General features: G+C 43.1%; 1 protein-coding gene across 4 annotated transcripts in view; it reads left to right on the top strand.

The window, feature by feature from the left end:
• Positions 1-23,725, top strand: part of DIAPH3 (diaphanous related formin 3) — an 844,467-nt gene that overhangs the window by 364,590 nt on the left and 456,152 nt on the right. For 3 of the 4 annotated variants that reach the window (XM_040341346.1, XM_040341345.1, XM_040341343.1), the window contains 2 exons: positions 5,166-5,280; positions 20,554-20,562. In XM_040341346.1, the coding sequence (XP_040197280.1) occupies positions 5,166-5,280; positions 20,554-20,562 (124 nt within the window). The remainder of the gene's footprint in view (positions 1-5,165; positions 5,281-20,553; positions 20,563-23,725) is intronic. The other variant, XM_040341344.1, reaches the window with a different exon arrangement.

The following is a 23,725-nucleotide window of genomic DNA, read 5'->3' as shown; positions in this document are numbered from 1 at the left end:
ACATTTCAGGCTGGTTGATAGAGAACTTGTCAGAAGTACTTGTACAAAGAACAGAGCAACAAGCAGCAGAAACACACAGGTTTCGGGGCTTTGGAGGGAGATAAGAAAACATAATATATATGCCCAGCTCAAATTTATTGAATCAGGTTTTCATCCACTTTATGTCTATGCCATGGTTTAGTTAAAATATAGGTACAATCTGGTCCTTCATATGTAATATACTAATAATAATAAGTAGTAGTGGGTCCCCTCATAAATTATTTCAACACCCAAGTACACTAGAAAATATTAGGTATTTTAGTGCTGAACTCTGGGGAAAATGTAAAACTACCCTTGCAGTGGGGTTCATATTTCTTTAAGGTACCATTTAAAAAAAAAAAAAAAAAACTTTTCTTACTTTATCTTTCACTCCTCCAGCAGTTGGGGCTCTATTTCTTTCTCTGATGCACCACGTTATGCTGATCTTGCATTGTATGTGTTTACATCAGGATGCCTGCAACTGACAGAGCACGGAAGACAAGTGGTTTTGGGCGACTAGTCACAGGGAGAAAAAGAAGCAAATAATTAAAGGGGAGTTCCAGCCTTTTTTTATGTTTATTAAAAGTCAGCATCTACAAAAAGTGTAGCTGCTGGCTTTTAATAAACAGACACCTATCTGCTCCACGGTTCCAGCGACGCGCCGGCCGGGGCTCCGCTCTTCTCCCCCCCTCTCCGGCCGGTGTCTTCATTCCAAGTGTGGGCATCCGGCCGTGACAGCTTTCGGCTTCACGGCCGGGCAGCCACTGCGCATGCGTGAGTGTCACTGCGCATGCGCGAGCGGCGCTGCGCCGTCCGATTGGACAGGCGATCGCCTACAGGGAGGGGCTGCAGTAAGGCTATTAAACTTTTGCCTTACCAGCCCCTCGGCGGAAGGAGGAAGTGGGACAGGAAGTCCCACACCTCCTGAAGCCCCCACTCCCCCCCCCAAAAAATGACATGCCAAATGTGGCATGTAAGGGGGCGAGGAGTGGATTAAGCAAAAGTTCCATTTTTGGGTGGAACTCCGCTTTAAGTAACTAAAACTGAATTTAAAGGTACCTTAGACTAAAACAAACATCCACCATCTACAAAGAACAAGCATCTCTTTGGTTGTTCTAAGCCTTTAACCACTTCAGCCCCGAAAGATTTGGCTGCCCAATGACCGGACCATTTTTTGCGATACGGCACTGTGTCGCTTTAACTGACAATTGTGCAGTTGTGCAATGTTGTACCCAAACAAAATGTATGTCCTTTTTTTTCTCACAAATAAAACATTATTTTGGTGGGATTTGATCACATCTGCGGTTTTTATTTTTTGCGCTATAAACAAAAAAATAGCGACAATTTAGAAAAAAATACAATATCTTTTACTTTTTGCTATAGTAAATATCCCAATGTAATAAAAAAGGCATTATTCTACATATTTTTGGTAAAAAAAAAAAATTGCAATAAGTGTATATTGATTGATTTGCACAAAAGTTATAGTGTCTGCAAACTATGGAAAAGATTTATGGCATTTAAATGGTGTTTTTATTAAAAATTTTTTACTAGTAATGGCTGTGATCTGCAATTTTTTTACGGTGTTGCGGCGGACAGGCCGGACACTTTTGACACATTTTTGGGACCAATCACATTTACGAAGCGATCAGTGCTATAAATATGCACTGATTACTATGTACATGTCATTGGCAGGGAAAGGGGTTAACACTAGGGGGCGATCAAGGGGTTAACTCTATTCCCTATTGTGTGTTCTAACTGTGGGGGGATGGAGACTCACTATAGGAGGTTACATATCGTGTTTTCTACTTTGTGGAAACACACAATTTATCTTGTCTCCTCAGATATCATGTGGATTTGTGTGTTTACACACGCAAACCTTCGTGCTGCCGCTTGTGCACGCGACCGCGAGTGGCTGGCAGCAATCGCGCCCGCCGGCCACACGCATCAGGTTCCCCGCCGTGGCCCCTCTGGTGGCTCTCCTTGGCAAAGCTGTAAATGTACAAGATTTTGCCCAGGAGAGCCATTCTGCCGCAGTATATTTGCGTGAGCCAGTCGGGAACCGGTTAGGTTTTCTACCCTCTGAACTTCCTTATGGTTATCCAACAAAAGGCTAAATGTTCAAATGCCCCTTTTCCCACTCTATCAAGCTTTTCATAATGCACACTATTCTAGCATGCTCACTATTAAGCGGAACCATTCAATTATTTGCTATCACGTAGAGCTAACAGCATGATTCACTATATTTGCTATGTGTGTATTCCAGGAATTCAAGTCCATAAAAATGCTGAATGATTGTATGTATTTGAAGAGTAATGTACATCACACAACTACATACATTTTCAATTAAGAAAAAAAGGGTTTTTCATTTGCAAACTGGATACTCTTAGGCCCCGTACACACGATAGAATCCATCCGCAGATAAATCCCAGCAAATGGGTTTCTGCGGATAGATCCTATGGTGTGTACACGCCAGCGGATCTGTTTCCGCGGAGAAATCTCCTCTGGGATGGATTCCAGGAGATCGGATATTTGCTGTGATGCACAACAAATCCATCTGCTGGAATCCATTCCAACGGATGGATCCGCTCGTCTGTACAGACTTACCGGATCCATTCGTCCAAAGGGATTCCCCGCACGCGTCGTAATGATTTGACGCATGCGTGGAATTCCTTATATGACAGCGTCGCGCCCGTCGCCGCGTCATAATCGCAGCGACGGCGCGACACGTCATCGCCAGAGGATTTCCGCGCGGATTTCAATGCGATGGTGTGTACACTCCATCGCATCGAAATCTGCGGAAATCTTTGAGAGGATTTATCCGTGGAAACGGTCCGCTGGACCGTATCCGCGGATAAATTCTCTTGTGTGTATGGGGCCTTACATGCAAATTGGAAAGATGATCAATTCATCTGAAAGAAAACCTGTTGAGATGGATTTTCTGCATTTTTATTCCGCACACACAAATTCACTTTTTTTTTTCTTCCTCTTTTAACGAACAGTCTTTTTATCAGCTCTGCCTTAAGCAGATTGGAATTTTTCTTTGACAACAGACATTTGTCATAAGCAATGTTGTTTTAAAAAGTCAAAAGTCTACTAGCTTCGAAAATCACTAACTACAGAAGATTCTTTAAATATCGGAAAACAGGATGCATACATGGGCATCCGCTGGACTTTTTTTCAGGGGGGGGCATCATTTTAAGGTCATCCATGCTCGGTCCTTTTTTGACATTATCACATAAAGCACAGGCATGCAAAGGTTTGAGAAACCCGATGCAACTATCAAGCAGCTAGGAACTTTGAATAACAATATCATCAACAAAAATTAAGTCCCCCCCCCAAGGAAATAACAACCCCCAGGATCAGTGCCAGTTTCTGCAATAACAATCTCCAGCATTGGTGTCAGTACCAACACTAATAACCCCCCACATCGGTGCAGATTTCTAGAATAAAAACTTCAGCATCTGTACCAATGTACATAATAATGACCCTCAGCACTGGTGTCAGTTTCCTCACTCAAAACTCCCAGCATTTGGTGTCATTTTCTGCAATAATTGCCCACAGCATAGATGGGAGGATATCGGGTTAGAAACTTCCTAATGGCTCAGTCCCTAGGATAAGTAATGGATAGTGGCCAACAGGCCCTCTTACCAGACCTGGTGAAACCGCAACAGTGATCCCTCTGGCTGGACGTTTACTCACTCTGGGTTGCCTGGGGTGACTCTAGTCAGTAGTGTAGCATTCCTGTACCCTGGTAGCGGCCTCTCTGGTGGTGCGGGTACAGTGGGGCTCCCTCTCTGGTGGTGCGGGTCCAGTGGGGCTCCCTCTCTGGTGGTGCGGGTCTAGTGGGGCTTCCTCTCTGGTGGTGCGGGTACAGCGGGGCTCCCTCTCTGGTGGTGCAGGTACAGCGCGACTCCCTCTCTGGTGGTGTGGGTACAGCGGGGCTCCCTCTCTGGTGGTGTGGGTACAGCGGGGCTCCCTCTCTGGTGGTGCGGGTACAGCGGGGCTCCCTCTCTGGTGGTGCGGGTACAGCGTGGCTCTCAGGTTAGTGCGGGTACAGTGTGGCTGTCTGGTTGGTGTGGGTACAGAGTGGCTCTCTGGTTGTGTGGGTACAGTGTGGCTCTCTGGTTGGTGCAGGTACAGCGTGGCTCTCTGGTTGGTGCGGGTACAGCGTGACTCTCTGGATGGTGCGGGTACAGTGTGGCTCTCTGGTTGGTGCGGGTACAGCGTGGCTCTCTGGTTGGTGCGGGTACAGCGTGACTCTCTAGTTGGTGCGGGTACAGCCTGACTCTCTGGTTGGTGTGGGTACAGTGTGGCTCTCTGGTGGTGCGGGTACAGCATGGCTCTCTGGTTGTGTGGGTACAGCGTGGCTCTCTCTGGCTTTCCCCAGCATGAGCACAGTATTCTCCTTTTTCCTTTTTGTAACCCCCCCCCCCCCCCTCCAGCAGAGTGCTTGCATGCTGGGGGCTTTAGCATTGTGTCTGTGGAAACACTGGGGCCGCCAATCTCTTAAGGGACTACCTTTCCCTTGATGCCCCCGGTCCCCATAGTCTTCTGATTGGCCTTCTGCTGTGGCCAATCATGGCGAGAAAAGCAGGAAGCAAGGTGGCGGCACAGCAAATCCAATTAGAGCCGCTATCTTTTTTTCTAGCTCCAGCTGACAGAGGGAAAGGGGGGCGATCAGGGGAGATATACAGTACAGACAGCCCGCGGCTCTCCTCTCCCTGTCACAGTGCTGCTGCCGAGTTCTCTGGTAAATGGAGCAGCGGCGCTGTGACAGGGAGAGGAGAGCCGTGGGCTGTCTGTACTGTATATCCCACCCGATCACCCTCTCCCCCTTTCTGTCAGCTGAAGCTAGAAGAGAGAGAGAGCGGCTCTATTTAAATTTGTCATGCCCTCGCCTTTCTTCCTGCCTGCTGTTTTTCTCCCCGAGAATCATGGCACTGATTTCTAGGGGGGGGGGGGGGGGAAACGCCCTCCCTTGCCCTATGGAGCAGACACCCATGGATGCATACAGGAGATTGCAGGTGAATGTTGTTTGGAATTTTAATAACTATTTTTAAACACATCTATAATTTGCAGATTTTTAAAAATGGGCATTCATTTTGATATTATGCTAATTTTTATGCTTATTTCTGTTTAATTTGTAGATTAAGCCTAATGAAATGACAGAGAACTGTTTTTGGTTGAATGTAAGGGATGAAAGATATGAAGATAAAGAGTTATTTTGTGAACTTGAGAATGCCTTCTCATGTCAAAGAAAAGGTAATGTAAAATATAAAGCCAAGTCACTGTTACTTTTTTTCGTATTATTGGCATTGCCTCACGTTTGCAGTGCATTTCTTTGTGTGCCAGAAAAGTGTACAATTTTGGGCACATTCTCAAAAGACACAAGGTGTGAACCAAGCATAAGGATTCTTTCACATGGGCGTCATCCATTCAATCCTCTTTTTTGCTAAGAAAAACTGAAGAAATGCTAATTCAAGTTACATCAGTTTGCACATCCATCTTCAGCCAATTCAGTTTACATCAGTTTGCACTTAGCTCAACTTGGCTATGTTCACATCATTCTACATGCTTTTTGCTTCTTTTTTTCTCTTTACTAATCATACCTGCCTACTAACAATTGGCATAATCGGAACAGACATAAACAGAATACATACGTTTAAATCTATCTATATTACACAGGGATGTATGGAACACCTGTGCATCCCCCATTCTGACAAACAAGGCCCTCACACATGTGTACGCTATAGTACGCCCACATGATCGAGGCTCAGATACATGTATGCAGTTGAAAAAGAAAAGTAATTTCTTGTTCAAATTTTTTCATTTTGTTAATTTAATGTAAGACCTGGTTCTCAAAAGTACAAAAATGTGAACACATAAGGTCTTAGGGTACAGGGCAATCACATAATAAGACCTTAACAATAATGTTAGTCAAATAGGAAAGACATTGTTGTTGTTGTTGTTGTTGTTATTATTATTATTATTATTATTATTATTATTATTATTAAGGTACTTCAATTGCGCCGTCAATTTACACATTGCTTTACATATACAATGTACATTCACATCGGTCCCTACCCTCAAGGAGCTTACAATCTAAGGTCCCTAACACACATTTATATACTAGACATGCTATATTATGAACAAGATTGTGTGACTACAGCACAGTGTTACTGACTAACAATATACAGTACATCAGTATTGCCTACTAGGCAGTGAGAGTCCAAGCCTGTAGAATGACAATTTGTGAGACACGTGAGTGTTCTGAGCCAAGGGGAAGTCAAATGAGCAGCCTGAATATTTATACAGATCCTTCCAATCCCTGGGGAAGTGTGCCCAGATGGTAGTTAAGGAGGGGGCAATACATAGTTCAGAGCTCCTGACAGCAGGGTTCTTCCCCAGCAGGAGATGTTCCCAGCCAGAAGGGCTTTTGCCCTTCCTGGCTGTCCTACTCGAGGGTTCTGATGTCTCGTCGAGGTCTTGTGGCTTCTTTGGGAGCAACAAGTGGGGTTCATCTGATCTGGAAGCTTCACAGAGCAGTCTGTCTGCCTGAGTCTGAGGGAGACCTCCAATCCCTGGGGACACTGGCAACAGACCGAAAACAAGATGGATCCCAGCGACTGTTGCTGCTGTTAACCCCCTGGTGCACCAAGTAAAAAACCTGCCTGGTCTGGCCTGGGACATTGCTAATGGTGTCCCAGTGCTGTCCATCTTGTCCTACTGCTCAAATTACTGTATTTAGGCTACTTTCACACTTTTGTGATGTGGACGTTAGCGGTAAAGCACTGCTAGTTTTATCGGCGCTTTACCGCTGCTATAGCGGCACTTTTTGTCCGATAGCGGGCGCTTTTAACCCCTGATAGCGGCCAAGGAAAGGGCTAATGGCACCTGTTTTGCGACACTGCCAAAGCGCTTTGCAGGACTTTCGGCAGCGCTGCCCATTCATTTCAATGTGCAAGGGCGGTGGAAGAGTGGTGCATACACTGCTTGCAGAATTTTTTTTTTCCTGTCCTGCAAGTTCACCTCCCCAGTGTGGAAGCACTTGTGCTTTCACACTGGGGCTGCAGAAGAGGCGCTATATTTAATGCAAACACGCCTGTAAAACACCTCAGTGTGAAAGGGGTGTAAGAAGTAGCTGCAAAGGGAAGAGTGTCTTCACATCCCTGTGTAGCGTTCTGGAGTATCCCACAGCTCCCCAATCCCCATACAAGTTAATATTCAATAAGCTTTTGAACAGGCAACCCTTAAACTGTGTTCTGAGCCAGATGAGTGAACGTTTCTGTTTGCCTGGCTTTCACTACCCAAAGGCAAAAAAGATCCTGGGACACTAATCAACAGCCTTTGCAGGAGTTAAAGCGGTTGTGCTAGTATGCATCGCCAACTAGCATGTTATGCAAAACTTACCTTAAAACAAAGCGCAGCAGGGGCTCCCATCTTCACCCGTCTTGATTCCAGGTTCACGGACTCTGCCTTTGTGACTGGCCGGAGCTGCAATGACATCACTACCATGCGGGAGCCACCGTTCACGGAACAGGGTTTTGAAGGAATGGCACAAGTGGCCGTCCCTTCAGAGCGCATGCGCCAGTGATTTCACTGGCTGCATGTAATGTAAAGATCTCCTAAACATTGCACGTTTAGGAGATATTTACACTATTTATCGTTTCTGTCCTCTTTAACGCTACATTTGTTTCCATGCATGAAAGCTTTGAATTTAAGAAAGTGAAAGGGGCTAATCTGTGGAAGACACAGGCATGTTATCTGTGGCAATCAGTCAAACTTTTGTTTTTATATTGTAAGTTGCATGTGTCCTGCAATGTGTTGCTGAAGGTGGCAACTACGTTTTTTCTGTGCCACAGTTTTCTGCAATCATTCAAACATGCCAATGCCAACAACATACACTATGTCCCATCCAGTCTAATTTGTATTACACTACCGATGTATGTAAATTGTTATAGAGAAAGGGATGCCATGTAAAACCTCTGCTTTGATGGCACAACAATTTTTGTGTGCCCTTTTTTTATAGTTTGCTTTGCAGGATAATGGTTAGTGATTTTGTAAAGAAAATATATTTCCATGGCACCGTTTCTTCTCACTCTCCTCTAAGTGTTTTGTCTCTCTAGTATGCACATTCTTTACAATCCATGTTACAACATAATGTAAAACTAAATGGTTGCTTAGCTCTTTCTGCACTTTACCAGGTTATAATTCACACACTTGTTTTCTTTTTTGCCTGAATTTTTACTAGAAGTAAATAGGTTGGCTTCTATGTTCTGGCAACAAGTTCAGAGGATAAATGAAAAAAAAAAAAAAAAAAAAAATATATATATATATATATATATATATATATATATATTTATATATTTTTATATTTATATATTTTTCCCTTTATATTCTCCCTGTGTTTGTACCATGATCAGGAGTGTTAGTTGTTTGCATAATGATACATCCTCATATTTCTTTTCTTTTGTGCCTATAGCTCGGCAGTTGTAAAACTAGTACACAGAATGACAGTTCTGCATTAACATTTGTGTATGCTTTATAGAAATGTCACAAGATGTCACTCTTGTTCTTGCTGTTGGGGGGGAAAAAAAAGAAAAAAAAGTTTTTCTCATCTCCTGTCAGGAACAATTTCTGTGTACTATGTTTTATATCTTTAGTTCATTCACTTAAGTAGTTCAGTGCCACAATGACACACATGTTGACCTTAGATCAGTCATCCTGTGATATTGCTTTCTTCCCCCTATATTGAAGAGCCACAGCCTGCCTTACTATTGCCAAACCATCTCTCCTCCAGAAATTGGAATTTAATAAATTTTTAGAATTCACTTAAAAATAATTATTGGTGCATGTTCTCTTAGTATTGTATATTAAAACATAGAGTCTGAGCCCTGCTGCTCATAAATATACTTGCCTTCATTACATTTCCATTCATTGAACAGCAGCAGCTCATCTATTAGCTAAAAAAAAATAAAAAAATCCTATCCATATATAGCTCAAGGCTGGCAATCCAGCGCTTCTCATATATAAATCACATGTGCTGTGGTGATAGGTAAAGACTGTACGAAAAAAGAATGTGGGCAATTTACTATAACAGGAACCAATAGAATATGGAGCATTGTGCATAGTAGCCAATGGGCTTTTATTTTAAACTTGTTTAGTTGAGCTTTGACAATAAAAGCTAGACACTGATTGGTTGCATGTGCAGCTGCCCCAGTTTGTTTACTACAATCTTAGTAAATTCCCCTCCATATATTTTTCTTTATATTTGGTTAAGATGCAAGGTGGCAATAATTCAGGCCATACAAATACTGTTAAAATTACACAAGGTTTTGATTTCAAGTTTTGTTTCACAAAATAAATAAATGCATAAATATTGGCATTATCTGTGGGCATGAATTAGTAGCTTGCCTAGAATTAAGAAAATAGAAAACATGTATTTTTTTTTAAAATAACAAACATGTTATACTTACATCCTCTGTGCAGTTGGTTTTGCACAGAGCAGCGTGGATCCTCCTCTTCTTGGGGCCCTCTTTGTTTCTCCTGGCCCCTCCCCCCTGTCGAGTGCTCCCACAGCCTGCAACTTGCTATGGGGACACCCAAGCCGAGTCACAGCTCAGTGTGTCCATTCAGACACAGAGCCCAACCCGGCCACGCCCCTTCTCTCCCCTTATTGGCTAACTGACTTTAACAGCCAATGGCGACAATGCTGTGTCTCAGCCAATCGGGAGAAGAGTCCCGGGTGGCTTAGACACTCGTGGACATAGCTGGAGAGAGATGGGGCTCAGGTAAGTATTAGGGGGTGCTGGGGAGGCTTCTATATAAAAAAAAACAAAAAAAAAACTTCTGCCTTTACAACTCCTTTAACTTTGGTAAATCAGCTTTTCATATACTGTAGATTAGGGATTTTACCTTGATTCAACGCTGTCATTTCCAACATCATCTAGCGTTGCAGTACATCTGTAAGACACATTGGTTCTGTATGGGAAGCTTTGGATATAGGATTCCTGTTGTGTTCACAATAATTATAGTTGGTGAGAAGCCCCCTATGACTACAGGGAGGTTTCCCTTTCTGATGGGTGAGTATGTTTTAAATATTCAAAATTAAAGTCCCACTTTAAGGTAGTTTGCCTTTTTTCATAATATTTTTTATCAATATGGAAGGCTGTTCTATAAACCCAGACTTGCTTCAGCTAGGTTGACACCTCTGCACTTGGTATGTGTGCCCGGCCCAAAATGCATCCACAGGGTAGATGCACTGTGTTTTCTAATAGGAGTTGTTGGCACCCCCAATGAACCTGCTGAAGAGTACATTTTTTTCCGCAGGTCAGCAATCTGTGGGCATTTTTATCCAATACTAAAGCAGCACTGCATAATTGAATTAACCACTTGACCTCTGGAAGATTTACACCCCCCCCCCCCCCCCCCAATGACCAGGCCATTTTTTGTGATACGGCACTGCATGATTTGAACTGACAATTGTGCAGACGTGCAACACTGTACCCAAGTAAAGTTTTTGTAATTTTTTTATCGACAAAGCTTTCCTTTGGTGCTATTTAATCACCACTGCACTAGCGCAAAAAAAATCCGAAATTTTGAAAAAAAACTATTTTTTACTTCTGCTATAAAACATTTCCAATAAAAAAATTCTAAATATCAAATTCTGGCAAAAATGTAGGCCAATATGTACTGTATATTGCTACATGTTTTTGGGAAAAATAATCCCAATAAGGTATATTGATTGGTTTACATAAACGTTATCGCGTCTACAAACTATGGAATATATTTATGGAAAATGTATTTATTTATTTATACTAGTAATGGTGGCGATTAGCAATTTATAGTGGGACTGCAATATTGCGGCAGACAATCGGACACTGACACTTTGCCGGAACCAGTGACATTAATAAAGTGATCAGTGCTACAAATATGGGCTGTCGCTGTACTAATCACAGGGATTAAACATTTAGGGCGATCAAAGGGTTAACTCTGTACCTAGCCAGAGTTTTTGTGTACAATGTGTGCTGCTTTCACTTGGGCAAGAGATTGATTCTAGTCCCAGCTTTTCAGGAACACCGTGTCAACCACTTCCCTCATGTCAGAACGGAGATATGCCTTGTTTACATAGGCGCATTTCAGTTTTCTGTCTTCCCGATGGTCGGTGGGCACAGGGGGATATTGCATGCCAGACACCCACAGATCAGCTTCTGCTGTGAATACATATACACATATCACAGCAAAAGCTGCACGTGCATGTCCCTTTCAGGCGTAAGTCTGGAATCACATATATATATATATATATATATATATATATACACGTGATCAGACACCTACTCAGGCTGTGCAGATTAGCAAGCATTTGTATATTGCCAGACTAGGCTCAGCAGTTGATGCACCTGTGTTAGTACCTCTGCCTTTTGGCTTGGGACTATGTCTCCCTGTAAAGGGGTTCAGGGGCAGGAAAAAGGGGGCACTAAAGTGTCGCCATCTAGATCTACTGGTTTTAGACATGCCTGCTTGATACTATCCTCCCCTGAGAGACCTGAGGCAGCAGCACAGGATGAGCCATTGGCCCTGTCAGGCACTGCAGCCTCTCCCAACATTGCAGCCCTGCATATGTCATTGAGGACACTTTTGTATTTGCATTGGTTGTTTTTTTTTTTTTTTTTAGGAGAGGTTGGCTGCTATCATTGCAGTATCCTCACAAACGAGCTGAAAGTGGGGTAGATCCCTTTCCCCTGCTCTAAATCCTTAAACAGAGGATCAACAGTCTGATGATGCAGATTCACCATCAGGGGACAGGGGCAATCTGACGAGGCAGGGGTATCAAAAGCCTGAAGTCTCAGCTGCAATTTTTTACAGAAATTCATGCTGTGTATAACAAAGCCTATGTCTCTCCCTTGGGGTCTTTTAAATTCCCATAGGTTTCTTGTACCTTCCCAGTCCGTCCATTACTGGAACAGTTTATGCTGATTGGGCACTTGCATAAGCTTTTTTCCCCCTCCAAAGAGTATAGGATGCTAAAAATCTCCACATGATCCTCAAGCTAGCCAAACACACAACTGCTGGGATGCACAGTTGATCCTGCACATTGTTGCTAATCGGCTAAATCACATGATTGCGGTAATGCACAGTGCGGAGGATAACTTCCTCTTTACCAGTCCACAGGTTTGCATAAAGAAACATGAGTATGAAATGTACAAAGTGCATGTGGGGTAAAAACATGTTTATGATTAATCACATAAAGATACATGTTTTTTTTTGTGTTCGTATGACTACACATGATTTTTACATAGTCACATCAGGATGCTTGATCACATTTAAGTGCTTAGTCACATAAGATGCTTGACCGCATAAACATGCTTGGCCACACAAGAGTCATGGATTATTCAAGGATACTTGATCATACAGTGAGGCCTGTTTTCACAGAAATGTCTAAAATCACATACAAATTCTTGGTTGCATAAAGATGCTGGATCGCGCAAGGGTGCCTGATCCTACAACAGTCCTTGGTCAAGGGTACTTGTTCGCACAGTGGTGCTTAAAATGCTTGAACGCATAATAATAAAAAATGCTGAATCACATAAGGATGCATGATCGCCTAGTTTTGCGTGATGTCATAATAAGGCATGTTATTATAGGTTTCTTTAAATATACGGGATTCCTTGTGTTTGCATTGGAATACATGTCTGCAACACGTTCATAAAGTCATGCTTGCTTGCAAAAATGCCCATTCCATAGCACACGTGCTACATCAATGCATGTTTACAATGCACACTTTTTATGTTTTGCCTAAAGCATGTTTGTATGAATTCATACTTCCATGTGCACACGCTTCCATAGGGACATAAGACGTAAGATTTTAACACAGGCTACATACACATATGGGGAGCTATTTGCATATGTATCTATTTGCATGGCATTTCAGAGGTTGTCTGCGTTTCACAGGGGAACGGCAGCTCTTCCAGTTGGTGTTCTTGCCCTCCGGGTAGCCACCGTGCCCGGGTTTACAATGTGCTAGGGCTCGCCTCTAGCAGGACTAAAAGGCCCCGGGTATAGCAGCAATGGCATACAGAGGCAATCTGCTACCGATAGATCAATCGATAGCACGGCTTGACCTAAGCGCGTCCAGCATGATCCCGCCCGCCCCTCGAGCACCCGTGGGCACCGCAACGAGGTGGACCGGGGACGAGGCTGGTTCCGACGATGGAAGGTATATGGAACACTTGCATTAGGATCCCAGTCTAAAGGTACATTCTTACGTTCGGTAAGAAGCTTGGAGTGTTTGGGACACAGCCCAAGAAGAGTTTTTTTTCTTGCCTCAGACAAAATCGGCACTATAAGAAAGCTGTTCTATGTGGTCAAGGCAAGGAAGAGTTCCTTCCATTCACCTTTTTTGCTTAAGGTGCTAGGGAAGATGGTAGCTTCATTCAAAGCGGTCCCCTATGCTTAGTTTCGTTCAAGGCTGCTTTAAACATCATTTTGTCTGCCTGGAACAAGAATATCCAAACCCACATTTGACTGCACGATCCCTCCAGAAAGATCTGGCAGACACTGGAGTTGTGGTACACTATTCCACTATAAAGAGATACTTGTACAAATATGGGGCCAGATTCACGTAGGAGAGCGTATCTTTAAATTGGCATAGCGTATCCTATTTACGATACACCGCCACAACTTAGACAGGCAAGTGCAGTATTCACAAAGCACTTGCTCCGTAAGTTGCGGCAGCGTAGCGTAAATCGGCCGGCGTAAGCCCGCTTAATACAAATGTGGAAGAGGTGGGCGTGTTTTATTAAAATGAGCCGTAACCCCATGCAAATGAAGCGCCGATCGTACGGCGCATGCGCGCGCATGCTCAGTATCACATCAAATTTACTCCATAAGATACACCAGGCCCAATGCCTGTGACGTGAACGTAACCTACGCACAGCCACATTCACGTACAACTTGCGTAAATGACGTAAAAAGATACGCTTGCCGACGTCCATACTTTACATTGGCTGTGCCTCATATAGCAGGGATAACTTTACGCCGGACGTAAGCCTAATGTAAACGGCGTAGCAGGTGCAAGTACGTTCGTGAATCGGCGTAGCTACCTAATTTACATATTCGAAGCGTAAATCTACAGAAGCGCCCCTTGCGGCCAGCATAAATATGCACCCAAGATACGATGGCGTAGGAGACTTACTCCGCTCGTATCTTGGCCAAATCTATGCGTAACTGATTATAAGAATCAGGCGCATAGATACGACGGCTCACATTCGTAAGTCCACTGTGAATCTGGCCCATGGTCTTCATGGAAAAGTCATCAGAAGAAAACCTCTTCTACGTCCTCACCACAAAAATCAGTGTTTGAACTTTGCAAATGAACATATAGACAAGCCTGATGCATTTTGGAAACAAGTTCTGTGGATTGATGAGGTTAAAATAGAACTTTTTGGCCGGAATGAACAAAGGTACGTTTGGAGAAGAAAGGGCACAGAATTTAATGAAAAGAACCTCTGTCCAACTGTGGCACAGGGAACATTTCATGAATCGAAGGAAAACATGGATTCAATAACATTTCAGCAAATTTTGGATGGTAACTGGATGCCATCTGTGAAAAAGCTGAAGTTAAAGAGAGGATGGCTTCTACAAATGGATAATGATCCTAAACACCTCAAAATCCATGGGGGATTACATCAAGAGGCGTAAACTGAAGGTTTTGCCATGGCCTTCACAATCTCCTGACCTCAACATAAATGAAAATCTATGGATAGACCTTAAAAGAGCAGTGCGTGACAGACAGCCCAGAAATCTCAAAGAACTGGAAGACTTTTGTAAGGAAGAATAGGCAAAGGTACTTTCAAGAATTGAAAGACTCTTGGCTGGCTACAAAAAGCGTTTACAAGCTGTGATACTTGCCAAAGGGGGCAGTACAATATATTAACTCTGCAGGGTGCCCAAACTTTTGCACACACCATTTTTTTGTTTTCTGTAATTTTGAAAGTGTAAATGATGGAAATAAAATCTAACTTTTTTTGACATATTATAAGAATGTCTAATCTGTAATTTGATGCCTGTTGGAGATTTTTCCATCTTTCCTTGGCTTCGTTATGCACATTATTACACATTTTTACCTGGGGTGCCCAAACTTTCGATCCCCACTGTATATATGTACACATACACGTTTAATATGGTGTGTTCTGTCAATTTGTATTCACACATTGTTGCTGTTGTTATTTTCATCAACATCATATATTTAATCTTTCATTACATGACACTACTAATGACAATAGTTTTTTATCACATAATTATTTTATTATTATTATTATTATTATTATTATTATTTGGTTATTCACCAATACCACTACTTTTTTCTGCACTTTTAAGACTATTAGGTTTAATAATGTCTACCATAATTACCATTGGCTATGGTTATACACAATATTCATGGTAGACACACACAATATTCATGCATATTAGATATTACACATACATATTGTTGTTGTTTTTTATATAATGGTTTTTCGCATTTAGCAAATAGTAGAGAAACCTCCACTCACATTCACAATTTATTTCACACACATTTCATGCATGTATTTTTGTTGTTGTTGCCTAGATTAATATATGCAGTACACATGCAAAATGTCTATCTGTTTTATGTGTGTTTTTTATCAACTTATTTTGTTTTTAGTCTACCCTCTCTAATATGTTCCTCTATGTTTGTTTTTTTAGCACCTGCGATCAGCATAAAAACAGAAGGTCTTTTTGACCCCTATCACAACAGGTCTTAATTAGCTTTGATTTGATTGCTTTGCAGTTTTTCAATTGCATTTTAATCTTCACCTTTTTTTGATCACGTGTCCAGACAGGATTGATATATGTATTAGAGGTCTTTTGTGTGAAAATCCGCTATGAGTAAACACTAAGTTAGTGTGAAACGTGTCAGCTGTCCTGGGTTTTGTTGCTGTGACTTGTAGTGCCTGGTTTCATTCTTTTACAATAAATCTACGCTGGATTTTAGTGCGGCTGTCCTAATTATCTTTTGTTCGCAACATCAGAGGGGAACGGAAGCCAGCCTAATAGCTCCGGCATGATCCAGTTGATCTTACTGTGCAGGCTTCAGGATCAGTGACAATTACCCTGATTCATACAGGAGAGCTGACCTCTAGGACCACGTATCATAGGATTTGGGAGGCCCATGTTCCTGGTATAAAACCAAGGGATGGCATCCTTGGAAGTATGTCATAGATAGAATTCTTACCTTCCTATATTTAAAAAGGAGATGGAGCTAGCCTTTAAGTTCCACTAAGGGTCAAATCTCGGCCTAGTCAGTGTTTTCAAAGGCTACTTGCTTCACACTCTTTGATCCCGGCCTTGATACAAGTGGTAATGCGTAGAAGTCCGCCAGTTGAGTCGCCCTTGTGCCCGGGGGGTTGAGTCTAGTTTTGTCGGCTTACAAGGACAGCACCTTGGGCCGATGCACCATAGTTCCCTTCATCCTTCTCACAAGGGAATTGGTGTTCTTGGTTGCGGTAGCCTCTGCAAGACTTTGTGCTGGCAGATTTCCTTTGTATAGAGCCATACTTAATTATTCTTAAGGATAGGGTGATGTTAAATCCTCACCTAGCCTTTTTTCCTAAAATGATCTAGTTTTCATTTGAATCAAGATGTTTCTTGCCTTCCTTTTTCCAGAACCTTGTTCTACAGAAGGAAATGTAGTATTGTTCAAATCAGCTATTTAAATGGTTACACTCTCTCGTTGTAATGAGAGCAGTCAAGGCCTATCTGAAGCAGCTGCTCAGATATGGAAAACATTTATTGCGCTACCAGGAGGCCCCAGGAAAGGGCAGGCAGTGCCTAAATCAACTGTTTTCAATGTTGATTCATCGGGTTATTAGTCAGGCTTGTGGTTTAAAGGGAGGGTTTCCCCCTGTTTCTTTAGAGTGCACTCTACCATGACAATAAGCGCTTATGTGCGGTGCATTACCAAGCCTTTAGGACTCAGGTTTGCAAGGCCGCAACTTGGTCGCCTGTGCGTACGTTTACTAATTTCTTTCAGGTGAACATAAGAAGGCGGGAGGATGCCACTTTTTGGCACAGTGTGCTGCAGGCAGCAATATAGGTCCTCACATCCAATGGCGGTCTGCTTTTTGATCGGTGTCTCCCTCCCCTCAGGTTAAGAATTGCTTTGGGACATCCCATTAAGTAATTAATAAGGTTCTGTGTCCCATGATGTACAAAAAAGAAAATAGGATTTTTAGAACAGCTTAACAGTAAAATCCCTTTCTTGGAGTACATCACAGAGCTCCCGCCCCTATTATTTGAGGATTTTGGGACACTTATTGCTTTGCTACAAAAACTGAGGTGCTCCCGTTATGGGAGGGGTTATATAGGGAGGAAACTTCCTGTCTAATTGATCACACCAGTGTCCAGCACCTGAAGGTGAGATATAACCCATTAAGTCATTAACAAGGCTCTGTGTCCCGTGATGTACTCCAAGAAAAGGTTTTTCCAGGTAAGCTCTTATAAAAATCCTATTTTTTGCCACCCAAATGCATTATTTTACATTTTTCTACATTAAACCTCATTTGCTATTTAGTTGCCGACCCCATTAATTTTTTCAGATCTTCATGCAAGGTTTCCACATCCTGCGGATAAGTTAACAGCATTTTTATTTATTTTTTTGCTTTAGCTTGTAAACTTAATTATCTGAATGTGCTTTTGAGTCTAAAATAACATTTTATTTTCTATGTTTTTGGGTCTATCTAACAACTAATGAAAATTGCTCAATGTCATTTTGCGAAGAAGCAAAACTGTATAACCAATGTGTAAAAAAATAAATAAACATAATGCTAAGGAGGATTTCAGTGCATTGGTGCATCATGCATTTCATTACAGAAACAGATTCTGTAAGTCTTATATAAAATAGATGCAGACAAAATTGTTATTTAAATATGCAATAGATTATGCATGTTCATTTTTATACTCAATCTAGCTACACCCACATGGGCCTTTGCATGCCTGTCCTGATGTGACACAGTCTTACAATACAGTGTTTGGTTAGATGACAAATGTTGGAAACACAAACCAGCTAACAATTTGTTTTTGTTGGACTCTACTAGTGAAAAAAATTGCACTTTCGCCCCTGGATGTACACACATGCTTTATTGTAGAGCCCGGTTTACACTTTTGTGTTTGCTCAGGCACAAAAGCCCATTGCATTTCCCACACAGAGAAAGGTGCATGCACCTTTTTCAAAATGTGACCTATAGGGAAATCACATGGTCCTTTTGACCATGCAATTTCCCTGCAGTTTCTGCACCCACAAACACACTGCAGCTAAATGCTGATGTGGGAGTTTCTGCAATTCCCGCACCCACAGTCACCCGCATAGATGTGAACTGAGCCTAAAGCCTAGTACACACCGGCAGTTTTCTTTTTTATTGCTGAACAAAAAAAAAACAGAGTTGAGGAGGAGCTGATACAGTATACTAACTATCCGATGTTAGTACAGTGTCCCCCGCTGAGCTATGGTGTTCTGACAGGGAGACTACCCCCTTCCCCACCAGAACACAGCGGTCAGCACTCGGATGCCCATCGGCAGATCTTTTTCGGTCATGCATCTTTCACAGAAGCCGGATCATCTTCCGTACACACCGGCCAATACCACCTAATATTCGACACGTGTGTATGGGGCTTTAGGGTTTCCTACTCTCCTTCCCCCTGGAAAAATCAGGAATTCTATCAAGGAGCTCTCAGTGTTGGCGTATCAAACAAGTTTAAGAAGCCAGGAGCCAATTACAAACATGATATTTTATCTCTACTAAAAACGTTTGCATGGACTAACTTTTACCTTGCGTCATAGCATTAACAAATCAATTATTTTAATGGCCATATCTGTTTATAAAAGTATGTATTAAAAAAAAAAAATAACATTTAGTGTTCTTGTATTACATTTTAAAAAAAAAGCTGTGAGCTTAAAGGGGTTGTAAAGGTTTTTTTTATTAAAATAACAAACATGTTGTAGGGCACTTTCGCACTAGGGTGGGGGGCGTTGGCGGTAACGTTTTAGTGGCACTTTACCGTTGTTTTAGCGGGGCTTTTTGGCCGCTAGCAGGGCACTTTGAAAACCCTGCTAGTGGCTGCAAAAGGGTTAAAAAGCTTTGCCAGCACAGGCCATTGATTTCAATGGCGGGGCGTTTTAGGAGAGATTTAAATAACCGTTCCCACAACGTCCCAAAGATGCTGCTTGCAGGACTTTTTTTTCTGTCCTGCAAGCACATAGTTTCAGTGTGAAAGCAACTCTGGCTTTCACACTGGGGTGGGAGGGGAGGCTTTTTTCACATGCTTTACAGGAGCTATTTTTAGCCCTTTAGCGCCTGAAAAAACGCCTCTGTGTGAAAGTAGCCTTACTTACCTGCTCTATGTAAGGTTTTTGCACAGAGAAGTCCCAATCCTCTTCTGAGGTGCCCTGCCAGTGCTCCTGGCTCCTCCCCTTCATCAGGTGCCCCCACGGAAAACCACTTTCCATGGGGGCACCTGTGTGGACTTGCTTACGAGTGCCGCTGCTGTGTCCATTGACACAGACGGATGAGCTTGGCCCCGCCCCCGTGTCACTGGATTTGATTGACAGCAGCAGGAGACGATGGCTCCTGCTGCTATCAATCTGGCCATTGAGGAGTGAGACAGCGGCTGGAGCCATTGGGGTCATGCACATCGCTGTACTGGATCAGGCTCAGGTAAGAAAAAGGGAGGGGTCTGCGGGGAGCTGCAGCACAGAAGGTTTTTCACCCAAGTGCATAGAATGCATTAAGGTGAAAAAACATGAGATTTAACAATCACTTTAAAAGAGAAGTATGTTTATTTTTTTTTTTTTTTAGGTTCTTTTTCCCCATCATACTTAGCTAGGTGGATGCAGCATTGGACCGATGCTGCATCTGGTCCCCTGCCACCTCTGCACTGAGAACTGAAGCGATCGAACACCGCAATGACTCGGTTCTCTCAGCTCTCGGAGCAGAGAACTGCAGACTGTCAGTCAGCATCTCTCTGCTCTGCTCTCCTGCGCTCATTGGAGCGCTGAGCTGTGGAGGGGCGAGAAGCGGGCATCTCAGGTTGTCGGTGGCTTGCTGAGACGGGTGTCAGTCCAGGCACCTGGCATATCCAGAATTCATTGTTGTGATGACACAGTGCCTGGACTGATCTGTGTGGCGTCAGCAGAGAGTGGACTTCAGACCACTCTGCTGAAAGCGGGTCACAGGAGTGCCAAGCAAATTGGACTCCTGTGACCCATAAAAAAAAAGCCCAACCTAACAAGCTCAGGCTGGACTTCTCTATTATATTTCCTCTTTATTGTCCATTGCCAGGGTAATCTCTTACCTAGTATTATATCATTTTAGATACTATTTTTCTAGTTTTAATTGTCATTCTGACATTGTAAAAATGCTGTGCACGCTTTTGTTCTGCTCCATGACTAACACTTTTTTGTTTCTTTTATTGCTTTTTGTGCTGCACTTGGCTTCTTGTTTCTATCTGCCTCCATCACAGCTGTAGAAGGTTAGTGCATTTTTCAACCTTTCCTTGCGAGCTTAATATCTCATGCTGTATATTGCTGTTTTTCTTTTATGCTACTAATATATTTAGAGTTTTTGTGTTGCCCTCAGTTATCAATTACTCTCTGTGGAAAGTTGCACTTGACCTATAAAACTCCACTTGGTACATCGTATGGTTGGTTTGTTAGTTAAAATACGTGCATTTTTAAAACACATTCAAATTTGGAACATTTCTTTGTGATTTAGTTTGTTTAACTTTCTAGCACATAATTACAATCCTTGTAGTTATTTTTGTCAGGAGAATATGTAAAACTTTTACTCTCTGAAGTATGAGCTGTAACACATTTAACTTCTGCAGAAGAACTTTATTTTGTCATGAAGAGAACTTTGTGCACAAAGTAAACGTTTGGTCTAGGGCAGGGGTCTCCAAACTTTTTACTTCGAAGGCCACATTGTATATTTTACAGATATTCACGGGCCGAAAAAAAAAGAAGCCATTTATAAATTACTCCTCAGCTATGGAATAGAGCAGAATTTAAAAAAAGGCTGCCATTAGCAGGGCTGGATGGTGCACCTGTATCCTCCGCCCGCACCTAAATGCCAGAGCCTTGTGCACCAGGGCCAACTATTAAGTGTGCATGAGGCCTTACATCAGTGTTCCCCATCAGAGCCCCCTCCACATCTACATCCCCACCAGAGCCATCACCACATCTAAATCCCCATCAGAGCCCCCACCACATCTACATCTCCATCAGAGCCCCCCACCACATCCACATCCCCATCAGAGCCATCACCACATCCCCATCCCCATCACCACATCCCCATCAGAGCCATTACCACATCCCCATCACCACATCCTCATCAGAGCCATTACCACATCCCCATCAGAGCCATCACTACATCCCCATCAGAGTCATCACCACATCGCCATCAGAGCCATCACTACATCCCCATCAGAGCCATCACTACATCCCCATCAGAGCCATCACCACATCCCCATCAGAGCCATCACCACATCCCCATCAGAGCCATCACCACATCCCCATCAGAGCCATCACCACATCCCCATCAGAGCCATCACCACATCCCCATCAGAGCCATCACCACATCCCCATCAGAGCCATCACCACATCCCCATCAGAGCCATCACTACATCCCTACCAGAGCCATCACCACATCCCCATCAGAGCCATCACTTCATCCCTACCAGAGCCATCACCACATTCCCATCAGAGCCATCACCACATTCCCATCAGAGCCATCACCACATCCCCATCAGAGCCATCACCACATCCCCATCAGAGCCATCACCACATCCCCATCAGAGCCATCACTACATCCCTACCAGAGCCATCACCACATTCCCATCAGAGCCATCACCACATTCCCATCAGAGCCATCACCACATTCCCATCAGAGCCATCACCACATCCCCATCAGAGCCATCACCACATACCCATCAGAGCCATCACCACATCCCCATCAGAGCCATCACCACATACCCATCAGAGCCATCACTACATCCACATCCCCATCAGAGTCATCACCACATCCCCATCAGAGCCATCACTACATCCCCATCAGAGCCATCACCACATCCCCATCAGATCTCCCACCACACACAGTTTTGTCCCCCCTCTATACTTGTGTCCCCAGCCTCCCCCCCCCCCCAGCACGTTATTTTCCCCATCACTGTCTGTCTGCAAGTTTCCAAGTAGATCAGCGTGTTCTGTGCTTCTTTTGAAGAGCTGGCATTAGAGCAGACACATCACTCTGTACTTCCCGGCTCCCGCCCCTTTTACACAGACAAGCTGTTACAGCTAAAATGAAACTAACTCTGGTGGAGGAGCTGGGAAGTGCAGCAGGTCTGCGCTGAAATCCCTCAATGTCTGTCGGAAGGCAAAGCAAGCCGTCCCTGCAGTAAGTCTGATGACTGAAGCTACGGGCCGGACAAAACGTCCTAGCGGGCCGGATGTGGCCCACGGGCCGTACTTTGGAGACCACTGGTCTAGGGCAAGGGGTGGAAGCTGGGTTTAAATCATTAAAAGGAAGCTCATTTTTAAAGATCAGGGATGAGCATTTGTAAGAATTTAACTCCACTCAGTAGTTTTAATTAATTAGCAGCAAGCTGGATGGAGCACTGTAGTAATATACAAGTAAAAAGCAGTTTTTAGGAGAGTTATCACTGGGGCTTCTGTATGAGAGTTTGAGATATTGCTAACTGTATTTTAAATGTTATTCATTGGGAGAGTGGGAGCCAATTCATGCATTGGCAGAGATTGATAGTAACAGTGGTTAGACAGTAAAAAAGGAAACAAAAACAAAACAACAAACTATAATTAACATCAGTAGAAGCAAAGTTGGATTAGTGTGCACACTGTCCAACCATGGTGTACAATCATGCACTACTTCCCCTGGACCTGGAACTGTGCTGTTACTGTACTGCCATCCCTGCCGATGAGTTGTCTTATCTAAATTGTTCATATTAAAGTGGATGTAAACCCTCGGATATACCCAGTGAAGTGCACAGCCTCAGATGATACACAGGGATGAAACAAATTTCCCTACATACAATTTACAAGTATATCTGCGTCTACAGCTTTCTACATTCTTTATAAAGTGCACATTGTGTTAGAAATGTTTCAGCAGTGTGAAGGGTTCTGGGCATACACTGTGTGTAAGCTGATTAGAGGAAAGGCACACACCCCCTCCACATAGGTAGAGGAACAAAGAAACTTGCAGAGCTGTGCTGTGAATAGACAAGCTATCTGCTTATTTTGTCTTTAAGTTCCCTCTGCACACACATTTTCAGCTGCTTTTATCTCTTGTGTCAGAGAACTTGTCAGAAGTTATCATGCTGATAACAGAGGAATGGAGCAGCAGAAACACACAAGACTTAGGGCTTTGTAGAGAGGTGAGTAAACACTACAGATATGTGCCTAGGTCAGATTTCATGAATGGGTTTACATCCATTTTAAGTTTTCTTAAACAATGGCAAAAAAAAGGGTTACTTTTAAGTGACCATTAGCTTTGTCATAAAGGGTAAACAAACAGGTCCAAGTTAATGTAGCAAAAGTGCAGCCTTATGTGAGCTACATTTCACTGGAGTTGTACTTGACACAAGTAATGAACTGAACTGCTGGCAGCTGAGCGTGAGTGGAAAAAAG

Source organism: Rana temporaria, chromosome 2 (genome assembly GCF_905171775.1).
Source record: "Rana temporaria chromosome 2, aRanTem1.1, whole genome shotgun sequence".
NCBI lineage: Eukaryota > Metazoa > Chordata > Amphibia > Anura > Ranidae > Rana > Rana temporaria.
This window is presented reverse-complemented; position numbering and strand designations above follow the sequence as displayed.